This window comes from Babylonia areolata, chromosome 21, assembly GCF_041734735.1.
Source record: "Babylonia areolata isolate BAREFJ2019XMU chromosome 21, ASM4173473v1, whole genome shotgun sequence".
Taxonomy (NCBI): domain Eukaryota; kingdom Metazoa; phylum Mollusca; class Gastropoda; order Neogastropoda; family Buccinidae; genus Babylonia; species Babylonia areolata.
The window spans coordinates 54,917,536-54,941,110 of NC_134896.1; the positions used below are offsets into that span (position 1 = coordinate 54,917,536).

The 23,575-nt window shown below is 42.3% G+C and overlaps 1 protein-coding gene across 1 annotated transcript in view; it reads left to right on the forward strand.

Annotated features, from left to right (window-relative positions):
* Nucleotides 1-223: 223 nt before the first annotated feature.
* LOC143296659 (N-acetylgalactosaminyltransferase 7-like) overlaps nucleotides 224-23,575 on the forward strand; it is a 28,936-nt gene continuing 5,584 nt past the window's right edge. The window contains exons 1-10 of the mRNA XM_076608689.1: nucleotides 224-295; nucleotides 1,233-1,540; nucleotides 2,486-2,720; nucleotides 5,775-5,913; nucleotides 9,131-9,297; nucleotides 13,140-13,347; nucleotides 15,066-15,239; nucleotides 19,422-19,539; nucleotides 21,250-21,369; nucleotides 22,622-22,843. Coding sequence (XP_076464804.1) covers nucleotides 1,385-1,540; nucleotides 2,486-2,720; nucleotides 5,775-5,913; nucleotides 9,131-9,297; nucleotides 13,140-13,347; nucleotides 15,066-15,239; nucleotides 19,422-19,539; nucleotides 21,250-21,369; nucleotides 22,622-22,843 — 1,539 coding nt within the window. The 5' untranslated portion in view covers nucleotides 224-295; nucleotides 1,233-1,384. The remainder of the gene's footprint in view (nucleotides 296-1,232; nucleotides 1,541-2,485; nucleotides 2,721-5,774; nucleotides 5,914-9,130; nucleotides 9,298-13,139; nucleotides 13,348-15,065; nucleotides 15,240-19,421; nucleotides 19,540-21,249; nucleotides 21,370-22,621; nucleotides 22,844-23,575) is intronic.

Consider the following 23,575-nt stretch of genomic DNA (forward strand, 5'->3'; position numbering starts at 1 on the left):
AAGCCAGCTGAGCGCTTTGCTACATTTTTTTTAAGAGTTGTGTTAAAGGATGGAGACGGGGGACACGTCAGAAAAAAACACAGCGGAACAAGCCCAGTGTGAGAGCGTACGTGTCACTGAACAACCTCGGCTTGCCACTTCCCCTGACCCCTTCCCCCACCCTCCTCAATGGAAAGGGGAAGCACTCGTTGATGATGTGGCTCAACGTTGCAGTCTGAAAGTTTGTGTACAAACTACGAAGCAACAAGGAGAGAATTAAGTAGCTGCTCACTCCCTTCCGTTTAACTCCAGAGAAGTATGAGATTAGGGTTAAGTCTGAATCATGTTTTCGAAGTAATGAAATCAGATCAAAACCTTAAAAAGAGCTGTTAACTTTCTTCTTATTTTGATCTGCAGATGTGCGTGCTCAAAAATATAGTAATATGAAATTATCCAAATCAAGTAGCAAAGTTACATTTCTTTATTGGATTGAGATTGTCTGATGCAAATAATGACAACACCGCAGAATACAATGAAATATGTACAGAAAGAAGATCACATGGCAATGTTGAAGAATATAAGTGCATACCATTTAAGTTCCAACTCCTTTTTTTCAAAGTCGACACTATCATCAACGTGATCGTTACTGGCATACACTGATTTGCAAAGAAGAAGAAAAGAAGACCTGCAAATCAGCGGTATTAGATAAACAGCACACTGCAGTAATACCAAGAATAGGTGTACCGTGCATATTTTGGTGGATTATCTGCCAAGGTCAGAGTGGCAAAATACGTCTTTTTTTCTTCTTTTTTTTCAGTTGCAGTTTGCAGAAGTAGATATATTTGGAGGATCATGTACAAAGTTTTAAACAGTGGGAAGAAATACACTCACACCTCCTGGACCCCCCTCCCCTCTCTCATTGTCACTTTTTTCACAGTCTGACATCTAATGCGTTTATTTTTAAGTTTAATGAATCATTGATTCACTTTTAGAATTAGACTCAATGAATATGTGATCACAGTATATTTCCAGCAAAACTGATTATATATATGTATGTATGTGTTGTGTGTGTGTGTGCATGTGTTGAAAAGGGTATAAAAAAAATAGGCTTATGTTCTGTGGCTTGATTGTTGGTACTATTTTTGTCAAGGTTTAAAACTTTAATACAAACTATCAGTTTAGTACATGCGTGTCATTTCATTCATCTTCTTGGCTACTCCACCCACTCTCCCACTTTTCTTCTGTTCTGCCAGGTGCTGTCTTTTAAGGAACAGTGAACAGTTCAGTCAGTTTATATGATCTATAAGCAAGGCATCTTCATTCCCACCCAGTGCCAGCATTCTCTTCCAGCAGTTAAACGACTGGGAACTGTCCCATGTGAAGAGACAGAGAGACAAAGAACATCATGGCTCGCATGCGTCTACGTAGGAACTTCATCATCAAGCTGGGTTTGTGTGTGGTAACCCTGTTGCTTTTGGGACCGTACCTCTTTCACCTGAAGCTTGGAGAGGACAGTCAGGAGAGTTACCAACAGTTCATGAACCGCCGTCGGAAAGAAGAAGTGAGTGTGCGTATGGTAGGCCTGTAATTAAAAAAAAAAAGAAGAAAAAAAAAGAAGAAATATGAAATAAAACGCAGGCTTATGATGGGGCTCACAGCACTTCAGATTGAAATATATACAAATTTAAGAATAAATGACGTAAAATATGTACAAAGTATTTAATTCTTTGATAATTATTGTGTGCTTTTTTCCTTTCCTTTTTTTTTTTTATCCAGTCAGCTTAAAGATTACTGACTGATGAGCAGAGTCTCTTGTTGGCACACCAAATGAGCAGACAAAACAGCAGACTTTAGAATCTTTGACTGGAGTGGGTTCTCAGACCTGTGTGAGTGAAGACCTGTTCTGGATATACTGTTATTACTATGGCTTTTGCTACTGCCACTACTACTGCCTACAACAGGCAAATTCTCCATGCAAAGTTCAGACTGCTCTCTCACAATACAGTCTTATCCTTGATTTTAAAAGATTAAAAAAAAATTTTTTTTTTACATGTACATCAAAGTGGATTTTATCAGGGACAATTCTTTTGTTGTTTTATTTGCTCAAAGTGCATGCTGTGCACAAGAGCCTTTTGATTATTCCATGAGCACATTGTCACCCACAGTGCAGCGATACCATACCTTTTTTGTCTGTCTGTTAATGTATTTGTTTTACTATCAAAGTGGATTTGTCTGCAGAATTTTGCCAGGAACAACCCTTTTGTTGCTGTTGATTCTTTTATGTGAGCAAATTGCTTGCCACACACAGGACCTTGGGTTTATCATCTCATCTGAAAGACTAGCAACCATACCACCAGTCAGGGTCTAGTGGAGGGGAAAGAGTAAAAATCCTGGTTCTGTACATTGGACTTGAACCCACGGACACTTGCATCCTATTTGTGTGCTTTACCACTAGACCACCACTGCATTTTTTTGTGTACTGAGATTTGCTCTTGTTGTGCAACAGCTGGCCCTGAAGAGGAGGCAGGGTGGGCATGGCGGGGGGGTTGCCCAGATGGCAGTGGACAGGGAGGAGGGAGGGGAGCACAAGGTCGGGGCCCACCCTCACCAGGAGGAGGGAGGACAAGGACCGGGGAAGGATGGTGGAGGAGAGGGGGGCAGATCCCTTGCCAGAGCCACGCTTACCCCAGGGAGGCAGGGCAACTTTGAGCCCAGAGAGCCGCCCCACCAGTACGGACCTGGTAAGTTTGTGTGTCTGTGTGCTTGCTTCTTTGTCTTTCTCATTGCTTTTTTTCTTATCCTGGCTGGCTCAGCTTGTTATCAGAGATCGACATCAGCTTGCAGTTGGGCCAACAGCAAAGTGAGAGCTGTACTATCTATGGTTATAATGAATGTGCAGTATGTAGGAAGAATAATGTGCAATATGCAGGATGAATGTACAATGGAATATGTCTAATGCTAACGCCCATATTCTAAATATATTTCTGTTAATAATTACGATGTAATAATTAATTGCAATGTTTTTTAAAATCGAATATGTGAAATGCTTTTAATTGAGAACATATGTTTATTACTCTTGTTTAATCAAGTAATCCGCGTGTGTGGGGTGGGTGGGGGGTGGGTGTGTGCAGATGTGTGCTGATTATCTGGTTGCGGTTTTCCGCAATTTATCTTTATTCTTATCTTATCTGTCTATTATAATCAATGTGCAGTATAGTAGGCTATGTTTATAATTATATTCAAATAATGTTTCTTAATTCTTTCTGTTTTTACATTAAGAATACTAGTTATTACCTGCAGTGTGTGGATGTATGTATGAAACGGTGTATGTGATATTTTTTTACATTTGTATCTTCGTAATATTCGTAAAAGCTGTTGTTGGCTTTTACAGTTATGGTCCCCATGTTGTTTACTTGTCTATGTTGTGATAATGCACCTGACCAAATTTCTCCAGTTGGAGATAATAAAGTTATTCTTATCTTCTTTTCTTATCTTATCTTCTCCACTGCAATGGGAACTCATTCTCAGCTCAAGTCTTTTGTGAAAGACTATGACTCTCAAACTAGGAGGCAAGATTGCACTGGCTCTTAGTGCTGCAGCCATGGGGGCTAGTTGGTTATTGGGAACTATCCCCAATGCTGACTGTCCTCAAGCCTTCTTGACCAAGAGATGGATGTAACATGGTCAAGACACTCCCTATATTATCAGAATCTAACCCAGACGGTCTGGACAGCAGTTGCCTCCCACCGTCATTCTGATTTCATAGTTGAACGTGACTGTCATACCTACATACATATATACATGTTTCTTTTCTTTTCGCTGACTTCTAAGATTGCATGTATACATGTACACTTGTAGAGTGCCATTGCCGTGTTCATATTCCTTCCTTTCATACCTACATACATATATACATGTTTCTTTTCTTTTCGCTGACTTCTAAGATTGCATGTATACATGTACACTTGTAGAGTATCGTTGCCGTGTTCATATTCCTTCCTTTCATACCTACATACATATATACATGTTTCTTTTCTTTTCGCTGACTTCTAAGATTGCATGTATACATGTACACTTGTAGAGTATCGTTGCCGTGTTCATATTCCTTCCTTTCATACCTACATACATATATACATGTTTCTTTTCTTTTCGCTGACTTCTAAGATTGCATGTATACATGTACACTTGTTTAGTGTCATTGCTGTGTTCATATTCCTTGTGAAATGTAGAGGAAGGTTTGTGAATAACATGAATGTGTACAGGAGAGGGAGGGAGGGAGGGAGGGAGGGAGCGGAAGATAGATGTATCTCATTTGGTGATGTTGACCATGTTGCTTTTGTCATAACACCATTTTCAGTCTTGGGTTGTTGTTGTTTTTTTTTTTTTGGGGGGGGGGGATTGGTGTATTTTTTTCTTTTTGTGTGTGATGTTAGATTTAAAGACTGTTGATGTTTAACTTCATAAGATACTGAAATATATATATACACACACAAAAAAAAGTACAAAGCATAGTTTCATAACTGTATGACTGATTGGGGAAAAAAAAGCAACAAAAAAAAGCAGCTGCATTTAACATGATGTCTGACCATGAACCATGAAAAGAAGACTTGTAAGTGGCTTATAAAGAATGGATTTTGCTCTTGAGAGTAGGGAAGGGGGACCTTTTATAATATCACTGAAAATTGAAATCATATTTAGAGTTAGTTGTACATAGCGGGGAGGGCATTTGGTGGGTACTGTGTTAACTCTCTCCATACGAACGGCGAAAGAGAAGACGTTAACAGCGTTTCACCCCAATCACCACCATCAAAATATTGCAAGTGGAAGGCTCTCATACTGAAGAGGTGAATATTGACAAAGAATACCACAATTCTGACGACGGAAGCTAAAGGTTGGGTCATTGAGACACCCACTGGACATCCGAGGTGTCTGTGTAGAGGAGAAGAGAGGACTGGCCGTACTGAGTGAATTAAAATATGAGCTCAAGCTGGATGTTGTGTATGTATGTGCTCATAGGTTTTGTTGGGTTTCTTTTCTTTTAACTCTCTCCATACGAACGGCGAAAGAGACGACGCTAACAGCATTTCACCCCAATTACCATCATCAAAATATTGCAAGTGGAAGGCTCTTATACTGAAGAGGTGAATGTTGACAAAGAATACCACAATTCTGACGACGGAAGCTAAAGGTTGGGTCATTCAGACACCCACTGGACATCCGAGGGGTCTGTGTAGAGGAGAAGAGAGGACTGGCCGTACTGAGTGAGTTAACCTCTTGGCTGCTGAACCCAGGTAAATTGAAATCAGTTGTGACAGGAATTGGAGTACAAGGACTAACTTGTATGTACTTTTGAGTGCTGTAACTGATTTTACTGGACAAAAGAAACACAAGTCCTTCCAAGAGGATAAAATCCAAACACCGACTTGTGACTGACACCCTTTCTTGTAAGCTCTGTCTAATCATAGTGAAGTGATAGCCCTTCATTGACATCCTGACCTGTAAGCTCTGTCTGATCTCAGTGAGGTGACAGCCCTTGACTGACATCCTGACCTATAAGCTCTGTCTTATCTCAGTGAGGTGACAGCCCTTCACTGACATCCCGACCTGTAAGCTTCTGTCTTATCTCAGTGAGGTGACAGCCCTTCACTGACATCCTGACCAGTAAGCTTCTGTCTGATCTCAGTGAGGTGACAGCCCTTCACTGACATCCTGACATGTAAGCTGATCCTCATCATCATCATCATCATCATTCAGGTCCCAGACTGACCAGTGGATTGATACTAATCCTGTGTGATCAGGACAGAGAGGGGAGGCAGTGTACACAGCCATGGACGAGAAAGCCAAAGCAGACGCTCAGATCCAGCAGTATGGCTTCAACATGGTCAACAGCGACAAGATCGCCATGAACCGCACCATTCCGGACACACGCCTGGAGGAGTGAGTCTTTGTTATTTTGTTGTTGTTGGTTTTGGTTGTTGTTGTTGTTGTTGTGTTTTTTCCTTGTTCATTTTGCTGGTGTCTGTTTTTTTTGTCTGGAATGTGTATTCAAGACACACGCCTGGAGTGAATCATTTTTTTTGTTGTGTTGTTGTTTTTTTTTCCTCGTCCGTTCTGCTGGTGTCTGTTTTTGTCTGGAATGTGTATTCTGGATGCACGCCTAGATGAGTGAGTCTTTGTTTTTTGTTTTTTTTTATGTCGGGTTTTTTTTTTTCCTTGTCCGTTCTGCTGGTGTCTGTTTCTGTCTGGAATGTGTATTATTCCGGACACACATCTAGAGAAGTGATTCTTTGTTTTTGGTTGTTTTTTTTAATGTTGGTTTATTTTTTCTTTATCTGTTCTGCTGTTGTCTGTTTCTGTCTGGAATGTGTATTCCGGACACACATCTAGAGAAGTGAGTCTTTGTTTTGTTTTTTTTGTGTTTTTTTTTTCCCTCGTCCGTTCTGCTGGTGACTGTTTCTGTCTGGAATGTGTATTATTCCGGACACACATCTAGAGGAGTGAGTCTTTGTTTTTGTTGTTTTTTGTGTTTTCCTTGTCCATTTTGCTGGTGGCTGTTTTTGTCTGGATTGTGATTGTTTTGGTTCACAACAGTTTGGAATTGCCTGCACTGGCTGTGCTTTTTGAAAAGATACAGTATGTTTATTTCAATATTTGTTTTGTTTGTTAGTTTTGATGTTGGTGAGTTGGTTTGTTCTTTTTTTTTCTTATCTGACATCTCTGTTGATTGAATTTATAGTAAAGTTTGACAAACTGCCACATACCTGCATACACACACACACACACACACACACACACACATACACATACACACACAGACAGCCACACACACGCACACATACAGACACACACACATGCAGACACACACACACATACACACAGAGACACACAGAGACACACACACACAGACACACAGAGACACACACACACACACACACACAGACACACACACACACACACACACACACACACACACACACACATTTATATACATAGACCCAACACTCATACATACATACACCCAACACACACACACACACACACACACTTATATACACAGACCCAACACTCATACATATATACACCCAACACACACACACACACACACACACTTATATACACAGACCCAACACTCATACATACATACACCCAACACACACACACACACACACACACACACACACACACATAACCAATCTCCTCGGTGCCACTATCACCACCACCACCACCACCATGAGGATTAATAACAATACACCAATTATAAAAAAAATGTCATTGTGTGACAACCATCACCACAACATAACCTGAACACAAACACCACCAAAACCTGTACCGCTGACTGGCATGCCACCAGGTGAAAATACCATCATGACATCAACAACAACAATTAATATAGCGACAACATGAACACCACCAACACCAGTACAGCTGATTGACATGCCACCAGGTGAAAATACCATCATGACATCAACAACAACAACAATATAGCGACAACATGAACACCACCAACACCAGTATAGCTGATTGACATGCCACCAGGTGAAAATACCATCATGACATCAACAACAACAATTAATATAGCGACAACATGAACACCACCAACACCAGTATAGCTGATTGACATGCCACCAGGTGAAAATACCATCATGACATCAACAACAACAATTAATATAGCGACAACATGAACACCACCAACACCTGTACAGCTGATTGACATGCCACCAGGTGAAAATACCATCATGACATCAACAACAACAACAATTAATATAGCGACAACATGAACACCACCAACACCTGTATAGCTGATTGACATGCCACCAGGTGAAAATACCATCATGACATCAACAACAACAATATAGCGACAATATGAACACCACCAACACCAGTATAGCTGATTGACATGCCACCAGGTGAAAACACCATCATGACATCAACAACAAGTAATATAGCGACAACATGAACACCACCAACACCAGTATAGCTGATTGACATGCCACCAGGTGAAAATACCATCATGACATCAACAACAATTAATATAGCGACAACATGAACACCACCAACACCAGTATAGCTGATTGACATGCCACCAGGTGAAAATACCATCATGACATCAACAACAACAATTAATATAGCGACAACATGGACACCACCAACACCAGTATAGCTGATTGACATGCCACCAGGTGAAAATACCATCATGACATCAACAACAATGAATATAGCGCACAACATGAACACCACCAACACCAGTATAGCTGATTGACATGCCACCAGGTGAAAATACCATCATGACATCAACAACAACAATTAATATAGCGACAACATGAACACCACCAACACCAGTATAGCTGATTGACATGCCACCAGGTGAAAATACCATCATGACATCAACAACAACAATTAATATAGCGACAACATGAACACCACCAACACCAGTATAGCTGATTGACATGCCACCAGGTGAAAACACCATCATGACATCAACAACAACAATTAATATAGCGACAACATGAACACCACCAACACCAGTATAGCTGATTGACATGCCACCAGGTGAAAATACCATCATGACATCAACAACAACAATTAATATAGCGACAACATGAACACCACCAACACCAGTATAGCTGATTGACATGTCACCAGGGGAAAACACCATCATGGCAACGTCAGTAGCAACAACATCAACGACAACAACAACACGACCACAACATGAACACTACTAACACCAGCACTGTTGTAGAGTGTTGTGTTTTACCAGGTGTTAGTACTGCAACAACAACAACAACATAATTACAACATGATTAACAAACAGTAAAGAGTGGTAACTCTCTCCATTCACAAGGTACACAACTTCAAGTCAGTGCTGCTTATGCTACCGATTCAGCTAGCACACAGGTAAATAAAAGGTACATTGGAACAAACCCAGACACTTCCTCAAAAAGGAAGTGCCAGGCCTGTCCTTATACCGATCATTTGACATGTGCACACAGCAGCAAAGACAGAAGAAATGTGCAAACACAAATTAGCTTTTATTCAAGACTGGCATAGCCTCTTTAATCCTGAACAAGCCACACAGAACACATGGACAACACAGAACAAACAACATGAACACCACAAACACCAGCACTATTGTGAGAGTGTTGTGTTTGACCAGGTGCAAGTACTGGCAGTACCCTGAGGACCTGCCGACCGCCAGCGTCATCCTGGTGTTCCACAACGAGGGCTTCTCCACCCTGGTGCGAACGGTGCACAGCGTCATCAACACCTCCCCCCCTCACCTCCTCAAAGAGGTGGTCATGGTGGATGACTTCAGTGACAAAGGTCTGGGAGATGTTTTGAGGTTGTTTTTTTTCTTCTCTTCTTTTTCTTCTTTGTTCATGGAGGGCAACTCCCACGTTCACGTGTATGTACACGAGTGGGCTTTTATGTGTGTGATCGTTTTTACCCTGCCATGCAGGCAGCCATACTCTGTTTTTGGGGGGTGTGCATGCTGGGTATGTTCTTGTTTCCATGACCCACCGTACGCTGACATGGATGACAGGATCTTTAGCGCGTGTATTTGATCTTTTTGCTTGCTATACACACAAAGGGGGTTCAGGCACAAGCAGGTCTACACATATGTTGACCTGGGAGATGGGAAAAATCTCCACCCTTTATACCCACCAGGCCCCCGTTACTGAGATTTGAACCGGGGACCCTCAGATTGAAAATCCAATGCTTTAGCCACTTGGCTGTTGCGCCCATTGTTTTGGGGGGTTCGATTTTGGAGGGTTGTTGCTTTGCTAGTATCAGGATCAGACACTTTTTTTTTTAAGAGTATTATTGGGGTTTTTTGTGTTTTTTAAAAATTCTTCTTCAACTTGTCTTTATTCAGATCAAAGGTATAATGTATTGATGATGGGGTCAGCAGTCACATTCATTTGGCTCTGAGTATTTCTGGAGATGGAAGGTACATGTGGTCAAGACATTATGGTCAAAATGTTAATGCACATAACAGTATTAATACAAATCACAGATTGACATAAGTTTACATTTGGGCCAACAGCAAAGTGAGAGCTGTATTATCAGTGGTTTCTCCAGTCAATGGGAAATCATTTACAGCTTAGTCTTTTGTGAAGGACTATGACTCGCAAACTAGGATGTAAAATTGCACTGGCTCTTAGTGCTGCAGCCTTGGGGGGTTACTTAGCCTTTGGGAACCATCCCAACACCGAATGTCCTAAAACCCTCTTGGCCGAGAGAGTGGGGATGTAACTTGGGGAAGACATTCTCCACTATAATCAAATTCTAGCCCAAATAGTCGGAACAGCAGTTGCCTCCTCTGCTGTTCTGATGGTCATAGTCGGACACGACTATCATATATATATATATATATATATATAATTAATACAAAGGGTACCTATCACATTCATTTGGTTTTGAGTGTTTTTGATAAAAGTTACATATGGTCAAGACACACACACACACACACACACACACACACACACACACACACACCTTGCATGGCTTATAACTGAATGTCATTAGAAAGGCATGAAAGGTGTATGCACAGGCGTTTTAAAAGACTGAAGTGAGGGAGAGTGGATAAGATCGTGAGGTAAAAAGTTCCAGACAGATGGAGCTGAACGAGAAAAAGGAAGATTCGCCGAAGGATCGAGTTGTAACACAGGGAGCGAATAGTGATTGCCAATCATTGTGAAGATGATCGAAGTTGTCATGGGGGGTGGGGTGTAGGTTTGAATGACCTCTCTCAGATACTGAGGGGCAGCACCCAAAATGGAGCTGAAGGTGAGAATTGCAACTTTGTACTGAATGTGGGGCAGAAATTGGTAGCCAATGAAGCTTTTGTAAAAGAGCCCATGGCAACTAAAGGGTTTTCCTTGGCAGAATTCCACTTCAATAGGAAAACAAATGAAATAGTGAGCAGAAAAAAAAAAAGTACGAAAGAATGGGTGGCGTTCTGAGTGTAGCGACGCGCTGTCCCCTGGGGGAGAGGAGCCCGAATTTCACACAGAGAAATCTGTTGTGATAAAAAGAGTGATACAATACAATACAATACAATACAATTACAATACAATGCAGTGCAGTGCAGTGCAATGTAATGCAATGCAATACCATACAGTACAATACAATACAGTACAGTACAGTACAATACAATACAGTACAGTACGATACAATACAATACAGTACAATATAGTACAATACAGTACGATACAATACAGTACGATACAATACAGTAACAATACCATGAAAACAGTATCAGTTTCAGTAGCTCAAGGAGGCGTCACTGCGTTCGGACAAATCCATATACGCTACACCACATCTGCCAAGAAGATGCCTGCCTGGCAGTGTAACCCAGCGCACTTAGTCAGGCCTTGAGGGGAGAAAAAAAAAAAGAAGAAAAATAAAGAAAAAATAATTAAACAAGAAAAGAAGTAAATGGTTCCAAGGGGATTTCCTTTGTCGCGGCTAACACTGCCGTCTCAGTTACAAGGGCTCCCCATACGAACCAGTAGGCGTTGCCCTCCTCCATTTGCTTTAAATTCTGCATCAGTTTGACATGGTACAGTACATGACACCAAAAGGAGGAGTTTGTATTATACTCCATGTTTGGTGTTAAATATACTTACCATGTCAAACTCGAATGCCCGCCCGTCCGTCCCCGCGTCTCCGCCGTGGTTCTCATGGGGCATTTTTGTTCATGGCCACGGAATGATTAAGCGCTTATAGTCTTTAGAGGCGTTTGATTGGCTGAGAGCGGGTGGGCCCATCTTTTCACTGTTAGCCGCGCGAAATTTGGCCAAGCAGAGCAAACCAATAGGCCTAGTTTGCATCAGTTTGACATGGTAAGTATATTTAACACCAAACATGGAGTATAATACAAACTCCTCCTTTTGATATGGGAAACAAACAAACAAACAAAGAAAAAAGAAAGGAATAAATAATTAAGCAAATAAAGTAAATGATTATTTAAATGTGAAAAAAAGAAAAAGAGTTCACCTTTACTTATATCCTACACAATGCCTTGTATTACTGATATTAGGTATTTCTGAGCTAGCGGTTCATCATTATAGATACAGAATATGTAATGACACTGATCTGATTTGTCCATTATGCAAAGATTCGACAGAAAATGAAATGCACTTTGTCCTTTGTTGTCCAGCTGTGAGGAATATTTGAGAATCATTTATTAAGCCTAAATATTATAGACAACCAAATATGTTTAAATTGAACTTGTTAATGTCCTCAACATCCTGTGAAATTGTTAGAAACCTTGCTTTGTATTTATATAAAGCTTTCAAAGTCCGAGAAATTATTATGTCATGAAAACACTGTTTTGTTGCCAGGCTAGTTTTATATTTGAACTTATGTTATATCGAGTTTTCTGTGTATGTTGTATTATGTGAAATGTTTTTGTTTTTGTTTTTCTTTGTTTTTCATTGTTGTCTGTTCATATACCCCTTCACTAGGGGCCTTGGCCTATATGAATAAAATCATCTTGAATCTTGAATACACAATGCCTAAAAATGTGACAATTGGTTATAATGAATGTGCAATATGTAGGAGGAATAATGTGCAATATGCAGGATGAATGTTCAGTGGAATATGTCTAATGCTAATGTCCATATTCTAAATATATTTCTGTTTAATAATTACGATGTAATAATTAATTGCAATGTTTTTAAAAGCGAATATGTGAAATGCTTTTATTTGAGAGCATATGTTTATTACTCTTGTTTAATCAAGTAATCCGCGTGTGTGGGGTGGGGGGGGGGGTGCGGGGGTGCGGGTGTGTGCTGATTATCTGGTTGTGGTTTTCCGCAATTCATCTTTATTCTTGTCTTATCTGTCTATTATAATCAATGTGCAGTATAGTAGGCTATGTTTATAATTATATTCAAATATTCTTTCAGTTTTTACATTAAGAATACTAGTTATTACCTGCAATGTGTGGATGTTTGTATGAAACGATGTATGTGATATTTTTTACATTTGTATCTTCGTAATATTCGTAAAAGCTGTTGTTGACTTTTTACAGTTATGGTCCCCATGTTGTTTACTTGTCTATGTTGTGATAATGCACCTGACCAAATTTCTCCAGTTGGAGATAATAAAGTTATTCTTATCTTATCTTACCTTATCTTATCTTATCTGGTGGGCAGCCAACCTGAAGGGGCCCCTGGAGGACTACCTCAAGCAGTTTGGGGGCAAGGTCAAGCTGTACCGCAACCAGGAGCGCGAAGGGTTGATTCGAACCCGGACCCGTGGGGCCGAGCTGGCCACAGGCGACGCTATCGTCTTCCTGGACGCTCACTGCGAGTGTAACCGCAACTGGCTAGTGCCACTTCTGGACCGTATCCGGCTGAACCGGTGAGTGAGTGAGTGAGTGAGGGGTTGGGGGTGGAGGTGGATGGGGGTCTGTGTGGTGTCTTGTCTTGGTTTGGACTGTAGATATTTCTTTTATTCTTTTATTTTTTAATTCCCTTTTTTTGGGGGGGGCATACAGTACAACATATGTAACATGTGTGGGGAAAGAAAAAAGAAAAAAAAAAGAGCACATCTTTGGGCAAGACACTCACCACTATAATCAAATTCTAGCCCAGATAGTTGGGACAGCAGTTACCTCCTGTGCTGTTCTGATGGTCACAGTCAGACACATCTGACTATCATACACACAATGAAGTAGTCATAGTCGAACACAACTGACTATCATACACACAATGAAGTAGTCATAGTCGAACACAAATGACTATCATACACACAATGAAGTAGTCATAGTCGAACACAACTGACTATCATACACACAATGAAGTGGTCATAGTCGAACACTACTATCATACACACAATGAAGTAGTCATAGTCGAACACTACTATCATACACACAATGAAGTAGTCATAGTCGAACACAACTGACTATCATACACACAATGAAGTAGTCATAGTCGAACACAAATGACTATCATACACACAATGAAGTAGTCATAGTCGAACACAAATGACTATCATACACACAATGAAGTAGTCATAGTCGAACACAACTGACTATCATACACACAATGAAGTGGTCATAGTCAAACACAACTGACTATCATACACACAATGAAGTAGTCATAGTCGAACACAACTGACTATCATACACACAATGAAGTAGTCATAGTCAAACATGACTATCATACACACAATGAACTAGTCATAGTCGAACACAACTGACTATCATACATACAATGAAGTAGTCATAGTCAAACATGACTATCATACATACAATGAAGTAGTCATAGTCAAACATGACTATCATACACACAATGAAGTAGTCATAGTCAAATATGACTATCATACATACTATGAAGTAGTCATAGTCGAACACTACTATCATACACACAATGAAGTAGTCATAGTCAAACACAACTGACTATCATACACACAATGAAGTAGTCATAGTCAAACACAACTGACTATCATACACACAATGAAGTAGTCATAGTCGAACACAACTGACTATCATACACACAATGAAGTAGTCATAGTCAAACACAACTGACTATCATACACACAATGAAGTAGTCATAGTCAAACATGACTATCATACATATCTAGAAAAGGTGTTAGATCGGTTCTTTTTCTTTTTTGTCAGTCACCACTGTCTCTCTATCTATCTATCTTTTTTTTTTTTTTTTTTTTTTTTTTTTTTTTGCTGCCCCATCATCTGCACCGTTTCAGTGGCATTACTCCCACGCCGCTCATTTAGATTCCCCCATACACGGCCACACCCGGGTTCGTCCTTCGCAGTTCCAGCGTCGGCAGTCCACAGGGAACCATCGATGTTAGGTCGCCAGGAGGCCACACATCAGAAGAGACCCTGCACTGCTGCTGAGTCACTTCGGTGGTGTTCAGTGGTGCCTTTTCTGTTTTAACGTACTTAGGACATCACCTACTAAACCCCCTACTAACGACAATAATGGCTTAGTCGCGGAGCCAGACTGAGTGAGCGTCCCTCCCAGAGTGAAGACCGCCACCACGTCCCTCAAACAACAGCCCCTCATGAATCTGCCGCTATCTATCTAAGTCAGACATAAATGTGTACCACACAGGAAGACGATGGCGGTGCCGATAGTGGATGGCATTGACTGGGACAACTTCCAGTACCGGCCAGTGTACTCCTCTGTGCATCACCGCGGGATCTTTGAGTGGGGCTTCCTGTACAAGGAGAGCCAGGTGCCCAAGCAGGAGCTGGACAGACGGGAGCACAACAGTGAACCCTACAGGTGGGCCCTCGCTACAGCTTGTTTGCTTTGCTTTTTGACTCACTTGTGTAAACAAAGTGAGTCTACGTTTTAACCCGGTGTTCGGTTGTCTGTGTGTGTGTGTGTGTCCGTGTGTGTGTGTGTCCGTGGTAAACTTTAACATTGACATTTTCTCTGCAAATACTTTGTCAGTTGACACCAAATTTGGCTTAAAAACAGTTCTTTCCAGTCATCTTGTTTAAAAAAAAATATTGCGCCTCTGGGATGGGCACAAAAAAATTAAGAAAAGAAGCCTAATTATATGCAAACTGCATTTACTGTTATATTTATATTTTTTGTATTCTCTAAACTTGGCACTTTGACCTCTTATTCTGACACAACAACAAGAGGAGTCATTATTATCATTTTTTGTTCAAACAGGAACTTCTTTTGCTAAGCATGGAATTTTTATTTATTTTGCAAACATTTTGGTGCAGATAGTGAAAAAGGGAAATTACTCTGTAATTAATGCTAGGGGACTTAATTTATCACAAGTGAGTCTTGAAGGCCTTGCCTCTCTTGTCTTCTTCTGCTGTAGGTTCTCTGATTCTCTGATTTGATTTGATTTGATCGTAGTAGGCCTCCTTCGGTCATGGCTGACCATGGATAGAGTATATCCGACCTAATGTCTAATTGGGCTGTCTGCTTGGACCAAGCAGCGTCGCCTGTGACTGTAGAGACCGATGCGAGAGAGACAGTCTCTGTCGCAGCGATCACATGTGTAAGCTGATGCTGGTCTGTCGGCTGCCGTCCCTTTTCTGCGAGCTCGCTTTTCTGCTGCAGCAGCTGACAGTTTGTCCTCACCAATCCGTAGCTGATTCTTGAGAGTGCTTCTCCATCTGTTGTGAACCCTACAGGTGGGCACTCGCTACAGCTTGTTTGGTTTGCTTTTCTTCTTTTGCTGTAGGTTCTCTGATTCTCTGATTTGATTGGATTTGATATGGATACTTACATAGCGCCTACCCTCAGTCGGAAACCAAGCTCAAAGCGCTTTACAAACTCGGGGGTTATTTGCACAACAGCCTGCCTACCTGGGTAGAGTCAACTGATGGCTGCCGTTGGGCACTCATCATTCGTTCCCTGTGTCATTCAATCAGATTTCAGGCACGCACACATACACAGACATGTAACATTTCACGTGTATGACCATTTTGTTTGTTTACCCCACCATGTAGGCAGCCATACTCTGTTTCAGGGGTGTGCATTCTTGTTTCCATAACCCACCGAACGTTGACATGGATCACAGGATCTTTAACATGCGTATTTGATCTTCTCCATGCATATACACATGAAGGGGGTTCAGGCACTAGCAGGTCTACACATATGTTGATCTGGGAGATTGGAAATATCTCCACCCTTTACCCACCAGGCTCCGTTACCAAGATTCGAACCCGGGACCCTCAGATTGAAAGTCTAACACTTAAACCACTGGGCTGTTGCACCCGACTCAGGATACCCATAGACCTGGAAGCTGTACGGCTGTGTAGAGGACCTGCAGTGTACAGCTGCCTTCATTGTGGATTGTCTGTCCATCAAACGAACGAGAAGAAGAAGGATACACATTTGATTAGAAGAAAGTTTCCATACTTTGAATCCGATTGTTAGAACTTACTTGTATATGTCAGTGGTTTCACCACCATCTTACGTGGAGTGATGGCCTAGAGGTAACGCGTCCGCCTAGGAAGCGAGAGAATCTGAGCGCGCTGGTTCGAATCACGGCTCAGCCACTGATATTTTCTTCCCCTCCACTAGACCTTCAGTGGTGGTCTGGACGCTAGTCATTTGGACGAGATGATAAACCGAGGTCCCGTGTGCAGCATGCACTTAGCGCACGTAAAAGAACCCACGGCAACAAATTGGTTGTTCCTGGCAAAATTCTGTAGAAAAATCCACTTCGACAGGAAAAACAAATAAAACTGCATGCAGGAAAAATTTTTTTTTAAAATGGGTGGCGCTGTAGTATAGCGACGTGCTCTCCCTGGGTAGAGCAGCCCGAATTTCACACAGAGAAATCTGTTGTGATAAAAAGAAATACAAATACAAATACAAATCTTCTTCAGCAAAATGGATGCAGGAAAGTCTTGGGTTGGTTGGGTTGATGGGTGAAGTAAGTGACAAGAAAGCCTACCCTCAACCGGGACACTGGCCTAGAACTCTGTCCAGTTGATGACAGTCGCACGCCCTTGCCCAGAAAACATCAATACAGTGACGGGCGCAATAGCCGAGTGGTTAAAGCGTTGGACTGTCAATCTGAGGGTCCCGGGTTCGAATCACGGTGACGGCGCCTGGTGGGTAAAAGGGTGGAGATTTTTCTGATCTCCCAGGTCAACATATGTGCAGACCTGCTAGTGCCTGAACCCCCTTCGTGTGTATATGCAAGCCTAAGATCAAATACGCATGTTAAAGATCCTGTAATCCATGTCAGCGTTCGGTGGGTTATGGAAACAAGAAGATACCCAGCATGCACACCCCCAAAAACGGAGTATGGCTGCCTACATGGTGGGGTAAAAACGGTCATACACGTAAAAAAGAAGAAGAAGAATCAGTACAGTGGTGACCTCGGTTCGCTCACAGCCTTTCCAACCCAAGACTTTCAGTTTTCAGTATCAGTTTTTGCTGATGAAATATACATGTAAGTTCTAACGCTCGATTCTGAGTAAGGACATTTTCTTCTTCTTTTGTGTGCGTGTATTTAAATGTTTTCCTTCTTTTCATCATTCGTCTTTTCTTCTTCTTCTTATACGTATGTATGTGTACATAACTACATGCATGTATATGAATGCGTATTGTGTGTGCATGTGTTTATGTAAGTTTGTGCCTGCCTGTGTGTGCGTATGTGTTAGGGTAGCTGTTAGATACACATGTATGTTAAAATGTATGTATGCAGTGTGTGTGTGTGTGCATTTGTGTGTGTGTGTGTGTGTGTGTGTGTGTAGTCACATTTTGGTGTGTGTATGCAACATAGATGTAATGTTTTATGTTAACAAAAGCGTTTTTGTAAAGCACCTAGAGCAGATTTCTGGATAGTGTGCTATATAAGTATCCATTATTATTATTATTATTTTCCCCCTGTGCATCGACGGTTGTGTTTTCTTATCACCCACCATAACAGTTCCATTCTACACATCACACACCACATCACACACCACATCACACAAGCAGAATGACACACCCATTACATCGACAGCACTGTCAAGAGCTTAACCCTCTCCATACGAACGGCGAAAGAGACGACGTTAATAGCGTTTCACCTCAATAACCACCATCAAAATATTACCAGCGGAAGGCTCTTACACTGAAGAGGTGAACGTTGACAAAGAATACCACAATTCTGACGACGGAAGCTAAAGGTTGGGTCATTCAGACACCCACTGGACATCCGAGGGATCTGTCTAGAGGAGAAGAGAGGACTGGCCGTACTGAGTGATTTAAAGAGGTTATACACATGTTCTGTTTGACATTGTTGAACTCTCAAGTTGTGATTCAGTGTGTATCAATTGTTATTGTATCTATCCTTCACACCCCAAGAGGGGCGAAAGGATTAGATTTGCTTGAATCTTTGACATTTGTAGAAACGAGTGTGGGTGAAAGTGGTAGAGAAGAAAAATTAATTGAAAAGTTAACGTTTTGTTTTGTAAAGAGCTTCGTTTCCTGTTTTGATTGTTCTTCATTGTTATGCTGTCAAGTCAAGTCAAAATGACCTTTATTGCATCTGTGTGTGTGTGTGTGTGTGTGTGGTGTGGCATGTGTGTGTGTGTGCGTGTGTGTGGCATATATGTGTGTGTGTGTTTGTGTGTGTATGTGTGTGTGTCTGTGGTGTGGCATGTGTGTGTGTGTGCGTGTGTGTGGCATATATGTGTGTGTGTGTTTGTGTGTGTGTGGCATATATGTGTGTGTGTGTGTGTGTATGATGTGTTTATGTGTATGTTTGTGTGTGTGAGTGTGTGTATGTATGCGTTTGCGTGGCATATATGTGTGGGTGTGGGTGTATGATGTGTGTATGTTTGTGTGTGTGTGTGTATGTGTGCGTGTGGCGTATGCGTGGCATATGTATGTGTGTGTGATGTGTGTGTGTGGCATGTGTGTTTGTGCGTGTGCGTGTGTATGGCACATATGCGTGTGCATGTGTGTGTGGCATGTGTGTGTGTGTGTGTGTGTGCACAGGTCGCCCACCCACGCAGGAGGCCTGTTTGCCATGGACAGGAACTATTTCTTTGAGCTGGGCGGCTACGACCCCGGTCTTCGTATCTGGGGAGGAGAGAACTTTGAGCTGTCCTTTAAGGTCAGTTCACTTTGATACACTTTGAGCTGTCCTTTAAGGTCAGTTCACTTTGATACACTTTGAGCTGTCCTTTAAGGTCAGTTCACTTTGATACACTTTGAGCTGTCCTTTAAGGTCAGTTCACTTTGATACACTTTGAGCTGTCCTTTAAGGTCAGTTCAGTTTGATAGTGTTTGAACTGTCCTTTAAGGTCAGTTCAGTTTGATACACTTTGAGCTGTCCTTTAAGGTCAGTTCACTTTGATACACTTTGAGCTGTCCTTTAAGGTCAGTTCACTTTGATACACTTTGAGCTGTCCTTTAAGGTCAGTTCAGTTTGATAGTGTTTGAACTGTCCTTTAAGGTCAGTTCACTTTGATACACTTTGAGCTGTCCTTTAAGGTCAGTTCAGTTTGATACACTTTGAGCTGTCCTTTAAGGTCAGTTCACTTTGATACACTTTGAGCTGTCTAAGGTCAGTTCACTTTGATACACTTTGAGCTGTCCTTTAAGGTCAGTTCACTTTGATACACTTTGAGCTGTCTAAGGTCAGTTCACTTTGATACACTTTGAGCTGTCCTTTAAGGTCAGTTCACTTTGATACACTTTGAGCTGTCCTTTAAGGTCAGTTCACTTTGATACACTTTGAGCTGTCATTTAAGATCAGTTCAGTTTGATAGTGTTTGAACTGTCCTTTAAGGTCAGTTCACTTTGATACACTTTGAGCTGTCCTTTCAGGTCAGTTCAGTTTGATAGTGTTTGAACTGTCCTTTAAGGTCAGTTCAGTTTGATACACTTTGAGCTGTCCTTTAAATTTTTCACCACTAGCCAGCCACTAGTCGCTTGCAGAAGTATGAAAAATGCAACAACTGCTTTTCATTTAGGTTGCATATTGTATGCAGTGGCTGTCGTTAAAAAGATGATTATTTGGTAGTAGTTACTGAAGAAGTGAAATATATATCTGTCGTCATCTCTCTGTCTCTGTTTCTCATGTGTGTGTGTGTGTGTGTGTGTGTGTGTGTGTGTGTGTGTGTGTGTGTGTGTGCTTGTTGTTCAACAGTTTTATGTGTTTTCATTGGGAGTGATATTAGACAGAAAGAGAGAGAGAGAGAGAAAAAAAAAAAGAGAAAGAGGAAAGAGTGAGTGAGTGTGAAAATTGGTGGTGGTGTGATGAACTGGGTACGGGAAAAGTAGCCTGAGTGTTTGTGCTGTGTGTGTGTGTGGATGTTTGTGTGTGTGTGTGTGTGTGTGTGTGTGTGTGTGTGTGGATGTTTGTGTGTGTGTGTGTGTGTGTGTGTATGTGTGTGTGCATGTATGTGTGTGTGTGTTTAAGAAAAAATCACTGACACCGGCTTCCTTCATTGGTGTGTGTGTGTGTGTGTGTGTGTGTGCGCGCGCGTGTGTGCATGTGTGTGTGCGTGTGTGTGTGTGTGTGTGCGTGTGTGTGTGTGTGTGTGTGTGAGTGTGCATGTGTGTATGTATGTGTGTGTGTGTGTGTGTGTGCATGTGTGTGTGTCTGTGTGTTTAAGAAAAAAATCACTGACACCGACTTCCTTCATTGGTGTGTGTGTGTGTGTGCGTGTGTGTGTGTGCATGTGTGTGTGTGTGTGGGCGGGTGTGTGTATGCATGTGTGTGTGTGCATGTGTGTGTGTGTGCATGTGTGTGTGTGTGTGTGTGTGCATGTGTGTGTATGTGTGTATGTGCATGTGTGTGTGTGTGTGCACGCTGCAGATCTGGCAGTGCGGGGGCAGCATCGAGTGGGTGCCGTGCTCCAGGGTGGGCCACATCTACAGGAACTTCATGCCCTACAGCACGGGGCAGCACCGGGAGAAGATCCCCGTCATCACACTGGTCAGTTGCTCACGGACCCCTCCCTCCTCCTCCTCCCTCCTCCCTGCAGCCTTCACGCTGTCCTATAATTCTTCTTCTTCTTCTTTTTCTTCTTCCTCGTTCGTGGGCTGCAACTCCCATGTTCACTCGTATGTAGGTGAGTGGGCTTTTACGTGCATGACCGTTTTTACTCCGCCATACTCTGTTTTCGGGGGTGTGCATTCTTGTTTCCTGAGCCCACCGAACGCTGACATGGATCACAGGATCTTTAACGTGCGTATTTGATCTTTCGCTTGCGTATACACATGAAGGGAGGTTCAGGCAGAAGCAGGTATGTCTGCACATATGTTGACTTGGGAGGTCAGAGAAATCTCCACCCTTTAACCTTCCAGGCACAACAGCCGAGATTTAAGCCCATGATCCTCGCCTGTTGGGTTTGCCCACAAAACAAAACTGAATATTCTAAATGCATATTTTACTCAGTTTTTTTTTTTTAACATTGTACCAAGCAGTGGAGCATGTTTTACATGACAAGGCACTATAGAAATTGAATTATCATTAACATATGTGTATATATATATAGGATAGTCAGCCGTGTTCGACTATGACCATCAGAGCAGCAGAGGAGGTAAACTGCTGTCCTGACTATCTGGGCTACAATGTGATTATACTGGAGAGTGTCTTGTCCAAGTTACACCCCCACTCTCTCGGCCAAGAGGGTTTTAGGACGGTTGGTACCAGGACGGTTCCCAAAGGCCAACTAGCACCCCAAGGGTGCAGCACTAAGAGCCAGTGCAATCTTGCCTCCTTCTTTGAGGGTCAACGGGCGCAATAGCCGAATGGTTAAAGCGTTGGATTTTCAATCTGAGGGTCCCGGGTTCGAATCTCGGTGATGGCACCTGGTGGGTAAAGGGTGGAGATTTTTCTGATCTCCCAGGTCAACATATGTGCAGACCTGCTAGTGCCTGAACCCCCTTCGTGTGTATACGCAAGCAAAAGATCAAATACGCACGTTAAAAATCCTGTAATCCATGTCAGCGTTCGGTGGGTTATGGAAACAAGTACATACCCAGCATGCACATCCCCGAAAGCGGAGTATGGCTGCCTACATGGCGGGGTAAAAACGGTCATACATGTAAAAGCCCACTCGTGTATATATGAGTGAACGTGGGAGTTGCAGCCCAGGAACAAAGTAGAGGAAGAAGAAGAAGTTTGAGGGTCGTAGTGCTCCACATAAGCATTGTTATAGAGCGTCGTTTTTAATTTCTGTCAGAACTACATGCGGGTGGTGGAGGTGTGGCTGGGGGAGGAGTTCCGGGAGTATTTCTACACGCGGGAGCCCATCGTGCGGGGCTACCCCATCGGGGACGTCAGCAAGCAGCGGCAGTTCAAGGAGGAGCACAACTGCAAGAGCTTCAAGTGGTTCATGGACAACGTGGCCTACGAGGTCTACGACCTCTACCCTTTGCCCCCAGCCAACAAGGCCTGGGGAGAGGTCAGCGGAATGGACGCTTGCTGCACGCGACTTTTCTTGTCTTTCCTTTCTTTGTCCTTTCTTTCCTGGGTCTTCTGTGTGCATCATGCTTGTGTGGGTCCTGCTTTGTTGTGTGTGGGTTCCTCTTTGTTGTTTGTGTGTCCTTCTTTGTTGTGTGTGTGTCCTGCTTTGTTGTGTGGGCCTTCTTTGTTGTGTGCGTCCTGCTTTGTTGTGTGTGTGTCCTCCTTTGTTGTGTGCGTCCTGCTTTGTTGTGTGGGTCCTTTCTTTGTTGTGTGTATCCTTCTTTGTTGTGTGTGTCCTTTCTTTGTTGTGTGTCCTTCTTTGTTGTGTGTGTGTGTCCTGCTTTGTTGTGTGGGCCTTCTTTGTTGTGTGCGTCCTGCTTTGTTGTGTGCGTCCTGCTTTGTTGTGTGGTCCTTTCTTTGTTGTGTGGTCCTTTCTTTGTTGTGTGGTCCTTTCTTTGTTGTGTGGGTCCTTTCTTTGTTGTGTGTCCTTTCTTTGTTGTGTGGTCCTTTCTTTGTTGTGTGGGTCCTTTCTTTGTTGTGTGGTCCTTTCTTTGTTGTGTGGGCCTTCTTTGTTGTGTGCGTCCTGCTTTGTTGTGTGGGTCCTTTCTTTGTTGTGTGTATCCTTCTTTGTTGTGTGCGCGTCCTGCTTTGTTGTGTGCGTCCTGCTTTGTTGTGTGCGTCCTGCTTTGTTGTGTGGGTCCTGCTTTGTTGTGCGTCCTGCTTTGTTGTG